The sequence below is a fragment of the Triticum aestivum genome, chromosome 3B (genome assembly GCF_018294505.1).
Source record: "Triticum aestivum cultivar Chinese Spring chromosome 3B, IWGSC CS RefSeq v2.1, whole genome shotgun sequence".
NCBI lineage: Eukaryota > Viridiplantae > Streptophyta > Magnoliopsida > Poales > Poaceae > Triticum > Triticum aestivum.
In genome coordinates, this window is record NC_057801.1 from 472,315,276 (window position 1) to 472,328,242 (window position 12,967).

At 46.0% G+C, this 12,967-nt stretch overlaps 1 protein-coding gene across 5 annotated transcripts; it reads left to right on the forward strand.

Moving 5' to 3' along the window:
- Positions 1 to 2,438: 2,438 nt before the first annotated feature.
- On the forward strand, positions 2,439 to 10,244 carry LOC123070441 (phosphatidylinositol/phosphatidylcholine transfer protein SFH8). Of its 5 annotated transcripts, none has more exons than XM_044493668.1 (14): positions 2,439 to 2,721; positions 3,538 to 3,829; positions 6,401 to 6,497; positions 6,585 to 6,851; positions 6,927 to 7,004; positions 7,627 to 7,728; positions 7,856 to 7,905; positions 7,993 to 8,104; positions 8,172 to 8,270; positions 8,359 to 8,466; positions 8,836 to 8,968; positions 9,169 to 9,521; positions 9,756 to 9,830; positions 9,939 to 10,244. In XM_044493668.1, exons 1-14 carry the CDS (start codon positions 2,688 to 2,690, stop codon positions 9,957 to 9,959), a joined length of 1,821 nt encoding a protein of 606 aa, XP_044349603.1. In that variant the 5' UTR covers positions 2,439 to 2,687; the 3' UTR covers positions 9,960 to 10,244. The 5 variants fall into 5 exon arrangements, with proteins under 5 accessions (XP_044349603.1, XP_044349602.1, XP_044349604.1 ...); XM_044493667.1 differs by having other exon boundaries at positions 2,445 to 2,721; positions 3,532 to 3,829; XM_044493669.1 differs by having other exon boundaries at positions 2,445 to 2,721; positions 3,532 to 3,829; positions 8,005 to 8,104.
- The last annotated feature ends 2,723 nt before the right edge of the window (positions 10,245 to 12,967 follow it).

Consider the following 12,967-nt stretch of genomic DNA (forward strand, 5'->3'; position numbering starts at 1 on the left):
TACGATATGCACAGACGGATCGTTGACATGAGGAACTGCCTCGTTACCGAAATCGACACGGCTGGATCAAGCCACAAGCAGAGCAGTAGCGGCAAGCGTCCCAAGAAGTAGATGATGATCAGATGATTGTTTATCCTAGTTAATTATGCATGTAATATATATTTTGATTTTGGTGTGTGGAAATGTCATGTGTGTAGTAGCCACCTATGTAATTGGATGTTTAATTTGGTTATGCAACCATGTCCTTATATGTGTGTGTGTGTGTGTCTCAACACACAACACACACGTCTTATTAGTAGCAATTGTCTGTGTAATTATCGGTCTTCGCACACATTTCTGATTATAAACCTGTTTGTCGCGTATCACACACATCTTGTTAAATTGAACCGTTCCTGTTCTCTTGCTCAATGCAAACAGTTCACCCGAGTGCACTGTTTGCCCTCTATCGCATACATCTTGATCTGGCTGATCGTTTCTTTTGTTCCGCCTAATCACAAATAGTTCATTCGAGTGAACTATCTCACACACCTTTATCTGGCTTCCCGTTTCTATTGTTCTGCCCCATCACAAACAGTTCATTATACTGAATCATATGCCCCGCATCGCACACACAACAAAAAAATCCAAACCGTGTTTGATGTATCTGCCATCGCAGACATTTTGCATCTTTTTGACGTTTTTTACATATCGTTTGCATTATTGCATCGCACACAGTTTTATCGAAGGGTCTCTAATTGTAGTGTCGCGTTAGCAGCATCATGCAATAATTTGTTTTAGATAGCGTCATAACTATGCGCTTTTCTATCAATTGTTGAACAATAATTTACCCACCTTATGCTTTCTTTCAAGATAGAAGCCTCTAGTGAAAACTATGGCCACCGGGTCTATCTTTTATTATATTATTTTCAGATCTAAAATAAAAAACCCAAAAATACCTTACTGCAATTTATTTACCTTTATCTTATTTTGCATTTTTACTTATCTTTTATATCTATTACTATCAGATCTAATCTTTGCAAGTAACCATGAAGGGATTGGCAACCCCTCTATCGCGTTGGATGCAAATATTTGTTTGTTTGTATAGGTGCAATCATTGATGACTTGTGTGTTCCTTCTATTGGATTGATACCTTGGTTCTCAACTGAGCAAAATGCTTATCTCCACTTTGCTGCATCACCCTTTTCTCTTTAAGAGAAAAACCAACACAAGTTTAAGAAGTAACATACTTGGTTTCCATATGTTTTAAACCATAACTCGAAATCTAACATATTATATATGAAAATCTCCCAGAAAAATGTGTAGATTCCAAATATGTCATTATCTTGCATGCTAATCATTTTTAAAATTATGTTTAAGGTGCAACCATAATTAATAGTTTAATACCTTATTTATATGGGGTATTTTGGAAATATCTATTATATATGATTCCTATCCATTTAAATGGACTAAATATGATAGGTTGATGCTCTCACAAAAGCTACTATTGGCACTATAGAGGATGTTGATTTCAATCAGATACTATATGCTAAAGGTTACAATATGTACATAATCATCACCTCTATATCACACAGTGCACAAAAATCATCCTCTATACGATGATGTACACGAAATTGTTGATACAAGCTTTATATAAAAAAATCATATTGTTTGAAATTTTGCCCATAATTTATTTTTTAAGAATATCGATGTTGATATACAACCTTGAACATTTGGTATGCACGTCCTTACAGATTGATTGTTTTCGATGGAGTTGTCTAATATGTTTGCAACTAAATTAAGTATTGACTTGGATTTCAGTTGCAAACACATATATCAAGAAGACAAAAAAATGCTCTTATGTACATGTTATCATTGTATATTAAAATATACTTGCTATTTTCATTATAATGCAATATTTATTGGGCATCACTGACTGCAAAGACGTAAACATATACCGGCAACTAGGTAGATATTTATGTTGTATAATGAACTAGAAACACCTTGAGTACACTTCAAAAATCATTCTACCTTTATGCTTTTGCACAACACACTTATTATGTTGCTTGTTGTGTCTTGTGTGGCATCATGAAAGATTTCAAAAGATTTGCTGATGTCGTCGAGTGTGTGTGCAAGGGGTGATTTTTTTTCTTTTGTTGCAACACACGGACATGTTTGCTACTAAACAACCTAATAGACCTAAAATGGTCCAAAACAGCCCATAAGGCCGAACTGCTAAACAGGCCAGCATGCTAAACGGGCCAATGTGCCGGTTCGATTAACTAAGCGGCCATGCATGGGCCTGAAGGCGCAGCACACGGGCTGAAACGGCACGGCCCGCTTACTAACCGTGCTCCCATGGGCGTGCCGGGCCGGCTCGTCTGGCCAGCTCTGCTGCGTACCGTCCCAACGCCGCGTGTGCCAGGTCGGCGGCGTAGCCCATGTCGGCCTCCCACGTGCCACGCTTGCGTGTTCACCCTCCCCTCCACTCCCCTCCGCTCTCCAGCGATGAAGGAAAAGCAGAAGCTTCCTTTCCCCTCTCCCCCGATATTCCCTGATAAAAAAAGAGACTGAAATTCAAACAAGCCACCGTTCATTCCCTCGTCTTCTCGAGTTCATCCGCCGAAATCCTCGCTTCCCAGGGGATTATGGAGGGCTAAGGTTCAGAATCCACCGGGGCAACCAAACTTGGATTGGGAGGACGGCCAGGGATGTCGGGGCCCGTCGACCGGTCCGGGAGGCCCGGTGAGTGCCGAGCGTTGCTTCCTTGAACTGCTTGCCCTTCGTGTTTTCTCCTTGGCGCTGCCCTTTCTTCGTGACGTTCTCGCGCATCGTTTCGCTACCGTTATTTGCCAGTGCTTGCACGAGGGATTATGGATTGGCTGCTTCCGTGGAGTTGAACAATTACTGTAGATGATTCCTCAAAAAAGTAATTACAGTTGATAACAAGATAATCTCTATAACCGAGATTTTGCTCTTGGATTCAGGGCGCTGTGATTCTTTGGCTATACGTCCCATGCCCTTCTTCCGGGGGAAAGTGTCCAATAACAGTAGTATAGGAAATACCAAATTACTACTCCCTCGATCATAATAAGTGTAGCAGTTAGAACTAACCTTAGTTCAAAGCTACGACACTTATTTTGGATCCGAGGGAGTTCTTTTTTTGCGAGGAATACAAAATTACTACTCCCTCCGTTACAGAGGGAGTACTAATTATGATTAGTTGATTGTGTATCTTGATGAAATTTCAATAATGTGATACTCCCTCCATTCCTAAATATAAGTCTTTTTAGAGATTCTAATATGGACTACACACGAAGCAAAATGAGTGAATCTGCACTCTAAAATATGTCTTTATACATTTGTATGTAGTCCATATTGAAATCTCTAGAAAGACTTATATTTAGGAACAGAGGGAGTAGTAATTAATTCACTGTGAAGAATTACTAAGTGCTCAGTTCACTTATTGCCTACTCCTTGTCGATACTATTACTATGACAATAATTGCCAATTTCTTATTCAGTCAGAGAAGGAATGCTAAGATAATATTTGCAGGTGCAGGTTTTGAGGGCTTCACTCATGATGATGAGAAGGAGGAGAGCAAATCCGATGAAGATAACTCAGAAGGTGACAACAAGGCCAAAAAGGGGTCCTTGAAGAAAAGAGCGATTAGTGCCGGAAATAAATTTAGGCGTTCCTTGAGGAGGAAGAGCAAAAAGAAGAGCGGCAATCTAGCCTCAATAGAGGATATAAGGGATGTGCAAGAGCTGGAAACTGTTGAAAGATTCCGCCGATGCTTGCTTGATGGGGGCTTGTTGCCAGAACGTCATGACGATTATCACACGATGTTAAGGTACCACATCTGCTGGTCTGAACGAATATTTGGGTTTCTTCTTTGGTAGATTACCTTCATTTCCAGCAAAAAAATCGCAAATAACATGTTGATTATATATTTTACTGTCAATTTCACCAAATTATACAGGTTTAGTGTACAGGCTGTCACAAAACTACATACAATACACGTTTAGTGTACAGGCTGTCACTAAACTACATACATCAGTAAGCTACATTTTTTTGAGAAGTTGCATAAAAAAACTACAAATTTAGGTTTTTTAAGTCCCATGATTTGTGAAAATGCATCACTACATCTGGTTCTGGGTTACAACTAGGGCATGTTTGGTTACCTGCATCATTTTGGCCTCTTTGCATGTGTGGCCCGGTTTGGCATGCCTGAGCTAATGCAGGCTTAAAACCATGTTCTGGTCCTAGTTTGGTTGCCCACAAAACCCCAGCCTGCATTAGAGGCGAACCACTAGCACGCCGTTTGGTTGCAAGCATGCGGTACCTAGATGCAACGTGCTGTTGTTTGGTTACGTTCAAGACATGCGGTGTGGTAACCTCTTGTTCGAGTGGTGAGGTTACCAGCGCGCGCGCACACACAGACAGAGCATAGCAATTTGAACAAGCATTCACACTACATTAACAAGCATAGTCATAATAACGAACAGATTATGGCTGACAGACTAACGAAAACACATTAAACTTCTTGGATCAAGGCAAGTGCTTCGTCGTGCAGGGGGGGGGGGGTACTTGGCCACCACCTCTGCACCGGAAAGGTTAAAGACGATCACCTTGAAGGTGTCCTCAGTCATCACCTAGCCGATCTGCAAAGCCGGCCCACCCCTGATCCATGGCTAGCCTCCTGTTGATCTCCCGTAGCTTGATCTTCGAGGTGCAGCCGGTGTTCTTCTTGAGTGTTCTGCAGGCAACCAAACACTCCCTTAGTCTCAAAATAGTTATTTCTGTCAAACTGGTCTTTTTTTAGAAACCATATCTGATATTCACAGACAAGGAAAACAGTACAGTACAACAAAACATAGACAGAAAAACGAGCAAGATCTCTAACTCCCTCCATCTTTTGGTAGAAAACCCCCACAAGCCTAAATCGCCTCCAGGAGACTTTAAGCACTGCGCGTTAGAAACTCGCCTACAACGGCGAGACAAAGGCTTTACTGCTCGTTTATACCCCCCCCCCCACACACACACTCACTACCCCACCCACCCACCCAAAAAAAGATCTGGACATCCAGACCTGTGGGACCACACCCTCACTGGCTCTATGTCGACGCTGAAGACCATGACAGGGAAGAAGCCAGACACTGCCGGAGGGTCTCATTTCCACGCAACAATGCCTCCAACGCAATAACACCAGTGCTCTGCTTGGACACCAAAATGTACACAAAACAAGGAACAAACAACAATCGCCTGTAACGGCCCAGGAGCGGTTGGCTTTTAATATGTCTTCTAATGTTTTTTTTGTTTGAAAAGGAGGTTAAACCCCCGGCCTCTGCATCAATCAATGCATACAGCCATCTGTATTAATTATTCCACAAAGGTCGGCCAGGCATGACTTGACATCTCCAACGAAGCTCCATGCAGACTTAGCCGCTCCACCTCCTGCCTCTGTCTTCCAGCGCTGCTCCACAAACGATGCTCCCAAGAGAGTAACGACACCGTAGTACCGCCATCGTCCGATCTGGATGACCAGATCTTAGGGTTTCCCTTGAAGCAGCACGAGTGGGTCGACAGAAGTTACGCGACGATGCCTTCATCAAGGTAACAACGCAAGACGCCGCCATCGCCCGCCATCGGCCTGGTTTTCACCGGCAACTCTCTCTCCCCAACTCGCAGCCGGGACTAGATGACAGATGTGGAGATCCGACCACTCAGCCTCAGGCTGACCATCTCCGGCGAAGGAGGCGGCCACCACCGCCACGCCCAGGGCCGGAGCCCCCGACGTCCTCGTGATGCGAGTCGATCTCAGGGGCAGCATGCCGTTGACGGGACGGTACACGGCATCAGCAAGTGCGGCCCGCCCGAAGCCCATCTGGACCCAGATCGGGTGCCCAAGCCACCGCCGCTGGACCAGTCGCCGAACGCCGCCGTCTGCCTGGCCGCCGCCGCCCCACACCACTGCTGTAGATCCGGCCATCGCGAACTGCCGCCGTCCTGGACGAATCGTTGGCCGAGGAGAAACGCCGTTGCCGCCGCTGTGGCACACAGGCTTTGCCTGCTACGCCCCCGGCGGCGGCTGCGGGGAGAGGGTGTGCGCTGGAGTGAATGGGAGACGGCCGGCGGGCGCGCTCCGGTGCGGCGCGGCGGCGCCGCACGGGAGCGGGTAGGGTTAGGAGAGGGCTGGATGCAAATAGTCTTTTTTATGTCTTCTAATGTAGTTTTTTAAATATAATTGGTATTTAAATCTCTTGTTTGTGATAGTTTGTACACTAAAGCTGTAGTTTGTTTCTTCTATTTTAAATTTCATATATTCCTTCAAAATTAATGTTAAGAAGGAAATTCCAGTTTTGCTCATTTGTTTCAAGTTTTTTTTGGATTGGTTCATTTTTTTTACACCTTCCATGTGTAGGTTCCTGAAAGCAAGAAAGTTTGATATTGAGAAAGCAAAGCATATGTGGTCAGAAATGCTTAGATGGAGGAATGAGTATGGGGTCGACAATATAGAGGTAAATCTAAAATCAAAACATACACCAAGAAAGCAAGTGACGTTACTTACTTCACGTGACTTCTAATCTTGACCCTTGATTCGTTAGGAATTCGACTACACTGAATTAAATGAAGTTAAGAAGTATTATCCACAATTTTACCATGGAGTGGATAAAGAGGGAAGGCCTGTCTATGTAGAACTAGTTGGAAAGGTTGATGCCAATAAACTAGTCAAAGTAACAACTCTTGACCGATACATAAAGTATCATGTGAAGGAGTTCGAGAGAAGTTTCCAGATGAGGTTTCCAGCTTGTTCCATAGCTGCAAAAAGGCACATAGACTCATCTACAACTATTTTAGATGTGCAAGGGGTGGTATGTTTTCTTATGGCCAGGTTTGCTTAATTTTATGTGGTCATGGTAGTCAGTGACTTCTTTTTCATAATTCAGGGCTTAAAGAACTTCTCAAAAGATGCAAGGGAACTAATCATGCGACTGCAGAAGATTGACAATGATAACTATCCAGAGGTAGGTGATACAGTTATTCTGCTTTAATGATTTTCTAAATATTTATTATCTTCTGTTAATTAATAACCTTTTCTCTATGTGCCCATTTGGTCTCTCTTTCAAATTGCACATGTAGCTAATCTACTATATCTAAATACCTAGCTCCCACTACTAGGAATTCTCTAGCTTCTCCTTGAGCCACATCATCCAAATTAATTTAGCCCTCGGATATAGTAGATCAATCAACAATATCCGTCCAATCTACACAACGAGAGCCGCTGCACGTACCATATGTAGTAAATGACGCATGCATGCAGTAACTGCCGCCTATGTGTGTTTTAATCAAGAAAAAAAACTGACGCATGCATGCAGCTCATAGCATGATACCTGAGTGCTCTATATATGACAGAAAAGTGAGTCCTGCATGCATTTTATTCCGTCCAACTTTAAACTTATAGATGGATATATGTATTTCTTTATTCATTTATTTGTAAAATATTGATAAACAACTTATCTTACTACAAGAGAAACTTTAAAGACAGCGGCTAGATGATTAGTTCAGCGCAATGTTTATTTCATACAAAATCCCGCCGCAACGTGCGGGGCATCGTCTAGTTACTACTAATTCTGAATGTTTTTGCAGACATTGTGCTGCTTGTACATTATAAATGCTGGGCAGGGCTTCAAGATGTTATGGGGTACAATTAAATCATTTCTTGATCCACAGACTGCTTCGAAGATTCATGTAAGTATTGTAACCTTAACTGTGTATTTCTGCCCCTTCACTATCATTAGGACACCTTCTTGTTCATTGATTAAACTCGTAAGTTTTACTGTGTGTAATGATTATCTCATGTATCATTCTCATCAAGGTTCTTGGAAGCAAGTACCAAAATAAGCTGCTTGAAATAATTGATGAAAGGTAATACCAACTGTCAAAACAGTTATTCGTTACTTGCTAATTTTGTGTTCGTACATACTGCTGTTCAGCTTCTGCCTAATTTGTTAGTATCATGTCCAGTGAACTGCCAGATTTTCTTGGAGGCAAATGCAGGTGTGAAGAGAGTGGAGGTTGCTCAAAATCAGACAAAGGTCCTTGGAAGGATCCTAACATAATAGAGGTTTCTCCTCGCACTCCTATCACTGTCTGTCCTGTTTATCACTAACATAATGTCTCTTCCATTATAGAGGGTCCTTAACGGTGAAGCAAATTATGGTCAACAAATTCTTGCCATATCAAGCACTGATGGGAAGACAATTTCTTATACTAAGCTTCATTCCTCAGCTGTAAGCACACGTTGTTTGGATCATTTTGAATGACTAGATCACCTTAAACTTTCATTACGAGCTTTATCTTGTTATCTTTTTGGATCAGAAAAAAACTAGTGATGCCTCAGCCGAATCTACATCTGATGTAGAAGATATTACGTCTCCTGCTGCTCCACTGGATGCCACTGTGAACCCTGATTTGACCCTTCATGAGGCGAGTATATATCCCTTTTGAGCGTAACCCAATTCAAGATATTAACCAATGCTACCACTAGAAGTACGTAAATTTTGGCTATGTGCATCGTATGATGCAGAGGCCGGGGTTATCCTCTTTTCGAGAAAAGAGAAGTACGTAAATTTTATGTTTAACTGACAAAAATATGATATAATTTATCATGTCCGTTTTGCCTTTCAAGCTTCAACTACCCGAGACTAAGCTGTAGCAGTCTACTATCTGAAACTATGATAATAAGTGGAGAAGTGCCTTTTGGGTTCCTGCGAGATTCTTAATTTGCGGCTTCCATTTTTTTCCAGTATTTTTTCTTGGTCGGTATGCCTATTGATTAATGTAGCCTACTTGCAGCCAAAATCTTCAGGACATGCTTCAACTTCTGGTAGTGCTCCTGTCGTAGAGGAAAGCGTCCCCACTGTTGTTGACAAGCTTGTGGATGATGTGTGCCACAGTCCAAGAGCCACTTCAATGGCTTCTACCTCAGGTTTATATGTATTGCTATCACTCTTAATGTTACCGTGACTTATGGCCATATTGTACAGACTAACTAGAAACATATTCACTGCATAATAAACCTTCTAGTACAGAACATTCTTTTAGGAATAGATTATGTTATTAAATGAGCTCCACTATGATGAGCTTAATGGATTTATACTGACTAGTTTTGTTGCATGCTTCACCCAGGTTCATTCTCCTTGAGAAATATACGTATGGCATTGGGAGTGCTACGAACTCAGATTGTTACTTGTCTGACAGTTTTAATTATGAGCCTTTTTATGGTGATCCGTTCTGCCCCAAGCAGAGTATCTGAAAGGTTCTCAAGACAGTCCATTGCCTGTGATCACAATTGTGGGGAATTTCCCCAAAATTTGGAGTTTAAGGTACCGTATGTATCAAGACGGCTTCGTGAACTGGAGGAGAAGGTGGTTGTACTTGAAGCAAAGCCATCTCAAATGCCAGTTGAGAAAGAGGAAGTGCTCAATACAGCTGTCTGCCGTGTAGATGCATTGGAAGCTGAGCCGATTTCTACAAAGAAGGTACCTCCGGTTCATTAAACAAAAACTATTTCTCGAGCTGATTATTGGTTGTATATCTTTTTTTTTCTTTGCGGCGTAGTGTATAACAATTGTTGAGGTTAGTGCCTGTAACAGTTGACCCAGTTTTATGATTTCCACTACAAGCATGAGAAAAACATGATGCATGCTTCTCTCCATTCATTTTGCGTAGTATTTTCCTTTGTTAACAGTTGTTTCTCTTTCTCGCATGTCCAGGTGCTCTATGAGACATTGATAAGGCAGGACGAGCTGCTTGCATATATTGAAAAACAGGACAAAAACAAATTCCGGGTATGTTTTCCGCTATTGTTTGTTCGTCCCTTTTTAAGCTCGGGAAGGGCGCGTTCTTGGTGCTTAGCCCTTCTAGTCCATACTGTGACTCCATCCATTAATTTGCAGAAAAAGAGGTTCTGCTTCTAAGTGCTGGAGTACACTCTCAACTATTTATTTTCCTTCAAGACGGGGCATTCTTCTTGCCAAATTGGATGCATATATATTTGTAATTTGTTTGTGTGTAAAGTTCTGTAAGTGTCACGAATAGAAGGGCAGGCGAGCATTTTGCCACGTCTTTGATGTTCCGCTGCTGAGTATATTGTTGATGCCTGGAACATATTTGAGTCCAGAAAGCAAAGGTGTAGTACAGAATTTATTTAGAAATACAAAGCGTGTGGAGTACAGAATTCGCGGTGTCCCGTTGAGAACGAACTTTTTCTTCTTGTCCATCTAATGTTGTTGTTGAATGTTGAATTTGTGGCCTGAAGAACACCGGCATCGATGCAGCTCTAATGTTAGTGATGGCGTTGATCCGTCGGAGTCCTCAGACAAAAGCAGCCCAACTTGAGATGGCGGCGTATGTGATTCTAGCTGGACCTGGGAGTACGTTACCCCACCTACGCCGTCCGTTGTTAGCCGTATTCGACTGTAGTGGGAATGGGACACTCGCTCGTACGTCGTGCCGTCTACGGCGGCCGGTGGTGGCGTACGTTTCGTCCGTGGGAAAAGTTGGATGCGTCTCGACTCTCGAGAGAGCATCGTGTTCTTGTACCGGTGTACGTAGTAATGAAGAGTTGGAGACGTCTCTCAGACCAAATCATGAGCTAGGCAAAAACTTTGTACTGTTTCACTTCTGCGATTATGTCGATGTACAAAAGTAGGGGCTTTACTTTTGACCCCTTTACTTGCACGGGGAGTCAGAGCCACCCGCCACAGCCTCGCATAACAGGGCAGGAAAGGGAGGAGAGAAGCCGAAGGCATAAGACAAATAAGTCAACATCAAGAACCAAGGCCACAAAGTGCAGATGGTGAAGCAGGTTTCCCCGGCAAGGGTGACAGCCTCCGCAGCCCCGGCAAGCCCCTTTGCCGGGGCATCTCACCTGCACCAGTGGAGCGGGCCACCCTCGAGCCACGGCCTCCAACAGCCATGTTGGACCAGGGTCGGGAGACACCTCCATGGTGACATGCAGATCTTTGTGAAGACATATAATTCTCAAGATCAGATGAGAATTGGAAAGCAACAATCCTCACCAAGATCCTTACCGAAGGAATCCACAAGACCCCCGGCAAGACCCTTGCCGGGACGCCAGCGCGCCACGGCAGGACCCTTGCCGGGCCACCCGGCAAGACCCTTGCCGGGCCACCCGACAAGACCCTTGCCAGAGGAGACAGGAGGGCCACTGCAAGGCCCGCACCAATTAACTCCCCGCCGCCGTTCGCATGCAGCTGCCAGCCCAACCAGCTGGGCAAGCACCTGCGTGGCAACATGCAGCTTCCAGGCCAACTCAGCACGTACCTGCGTGGCGGCATGCAGATCTTCGTGGAGGCTCCACCACCGTGCCACCTCAGCTGCCTGCCTGCCTACATGGCACCACACGCATCGCTGGCCAGGGCGCATGTCAAAGCGAGGAGGAGCGGCGACGGATGGGGTGGGCCTCGCCCCCGTCCCCGATAAAGTGAAGGGACACCTAAGCCTCGCATTAAATGCGCTTTGTCCTGTAATACCAACGATAAGCTCACAACGCTGTAGCACTTTCCACCTCCTGTGTGCCACTGTGACAGCCCCTTTCACCTATAAAAGGAGGCCCATAGCGCACTGGAGAAGGATTTGGCTCTTTGGAACCTAGCAGCACCCGGAGCTAGTTCAAGAGCTCAAGAACACTAAATACATCCACAAAAGCAGGATCGTAGGGTTTTATGCATCTTTGCGGCCCGAACCTGGGTAAATCCCCTTTGTGCTGTCTGCTAGTCCCGCTCTTCTCACGATCCCGCGCCCCACAACCGTAGTAGGGATTCCAGTGATCCCATAGGTGTCGTTTCCCACCGACATCTTTGGCGCGCCAGGTAGGGGGCGCAATTGTGAAAATCCGGTTTAGCAGTTGACCTAGCTGTTTTTCGTCGCCATGGCTCCTAAGAAGAAGGTGGCCACGGCGATCGGTTCGTCCGGGACCGGATTGCCAGCACCGGTGCGGACTAGTCGCCGAGAGAACCCGCGGCGCGGTCCGCGAACATCCACATCACCCTGGCGGTCCAGGCCTGGCGAGTGGCGTCATTCGCGCGCCAGGCGACGAGCCACCAATCGCGGGCTCCAGAGACGGAGTCGGGCCCCCCGCAGGCGGCGCAGGGCCCTCCAGGGGCGCCGCCATCCCGCCAGACGGCGGCACGGCGACCTCCAAGACGCCAACACCGGCGCCCACGGTGCGCTCTTCTCAGGTTGTGCGGGATGAGCAGCGTCACCCTGCCGGTGACCCTGCGCGCCGCCCTAGGAAGAGCCCCGTGCGCCCATCACATGATGAGGAGGGCCAGCATGCGTGCCGAGGTGCTGACGGAGGTGGCAAACGACTGCGGGGCCGTGACGCAGCTCCTTCTAACGTAGTTAGAAGTCAAGGCGCATTGCGGTCCACCCAGCTTTCACCGCCACCCACGCCAGCGGAAGCCCTAGCGCGCGCAGCTGCTCCTCGATTTTCCTCCCGCCGCGGAGAAGCTCGACGAATGGAGGGCCACCGTCCGGAGCCTCGTCGGCATTGCCAACAACGATGAGTTGCGGCCGGCGGGACCCGTGGGCCGTCGCTCCACCGGGCCACCGCATGCCAGCGGAGGCCGTGCCGGAGGCGATGCAGCCACGGTGCACTCGCCTCCTCCATCCCGGCCACCCCGGGCGTCGGTCTGTCACGACGACGCTCATGATGATATCTCCATCGCGTCGTCCGACTCGCGAACCAACCGCGGTCAGCGTCAAGTACTTCGGGAGCGGGTTCATGAGGACGCTCGAACTACCATCGAGCGCTGCCGTGACGCGCGCCACTAGTCGGACAGGTGGGCAGGGCCCGCTATGGACCACCCAGCGCCTGGAGGCTACGGTGGCCTACCCTACGAGGTGGGTTGTCCGGCTTTCACCCATGAGCTGCGGCAGTTCCAATGGCCCTCCCACCGTA

Coding starts and splice junctions, on each gene's coding strand:
- LOC123070441 (XM_044493667.1), top strand. CDS start 2,688: ATGTCGGGGCCCGTCGACCGGTCCGGGAGGCCCG. Junction 3,830..6,400: donor GATTATCACACGATGTTAAG/GTACCACATCTG, acceptor TTCCATGTGTAG/GTTCCTGAAAGCAAGAAAGT. Junction 6,498..6,584: donor ATGGGGTCGACAATATAGAG/GTAAATCTAAAA, acceptor TTGATTCGTTAG/GAATTCGACTACACTGAATT.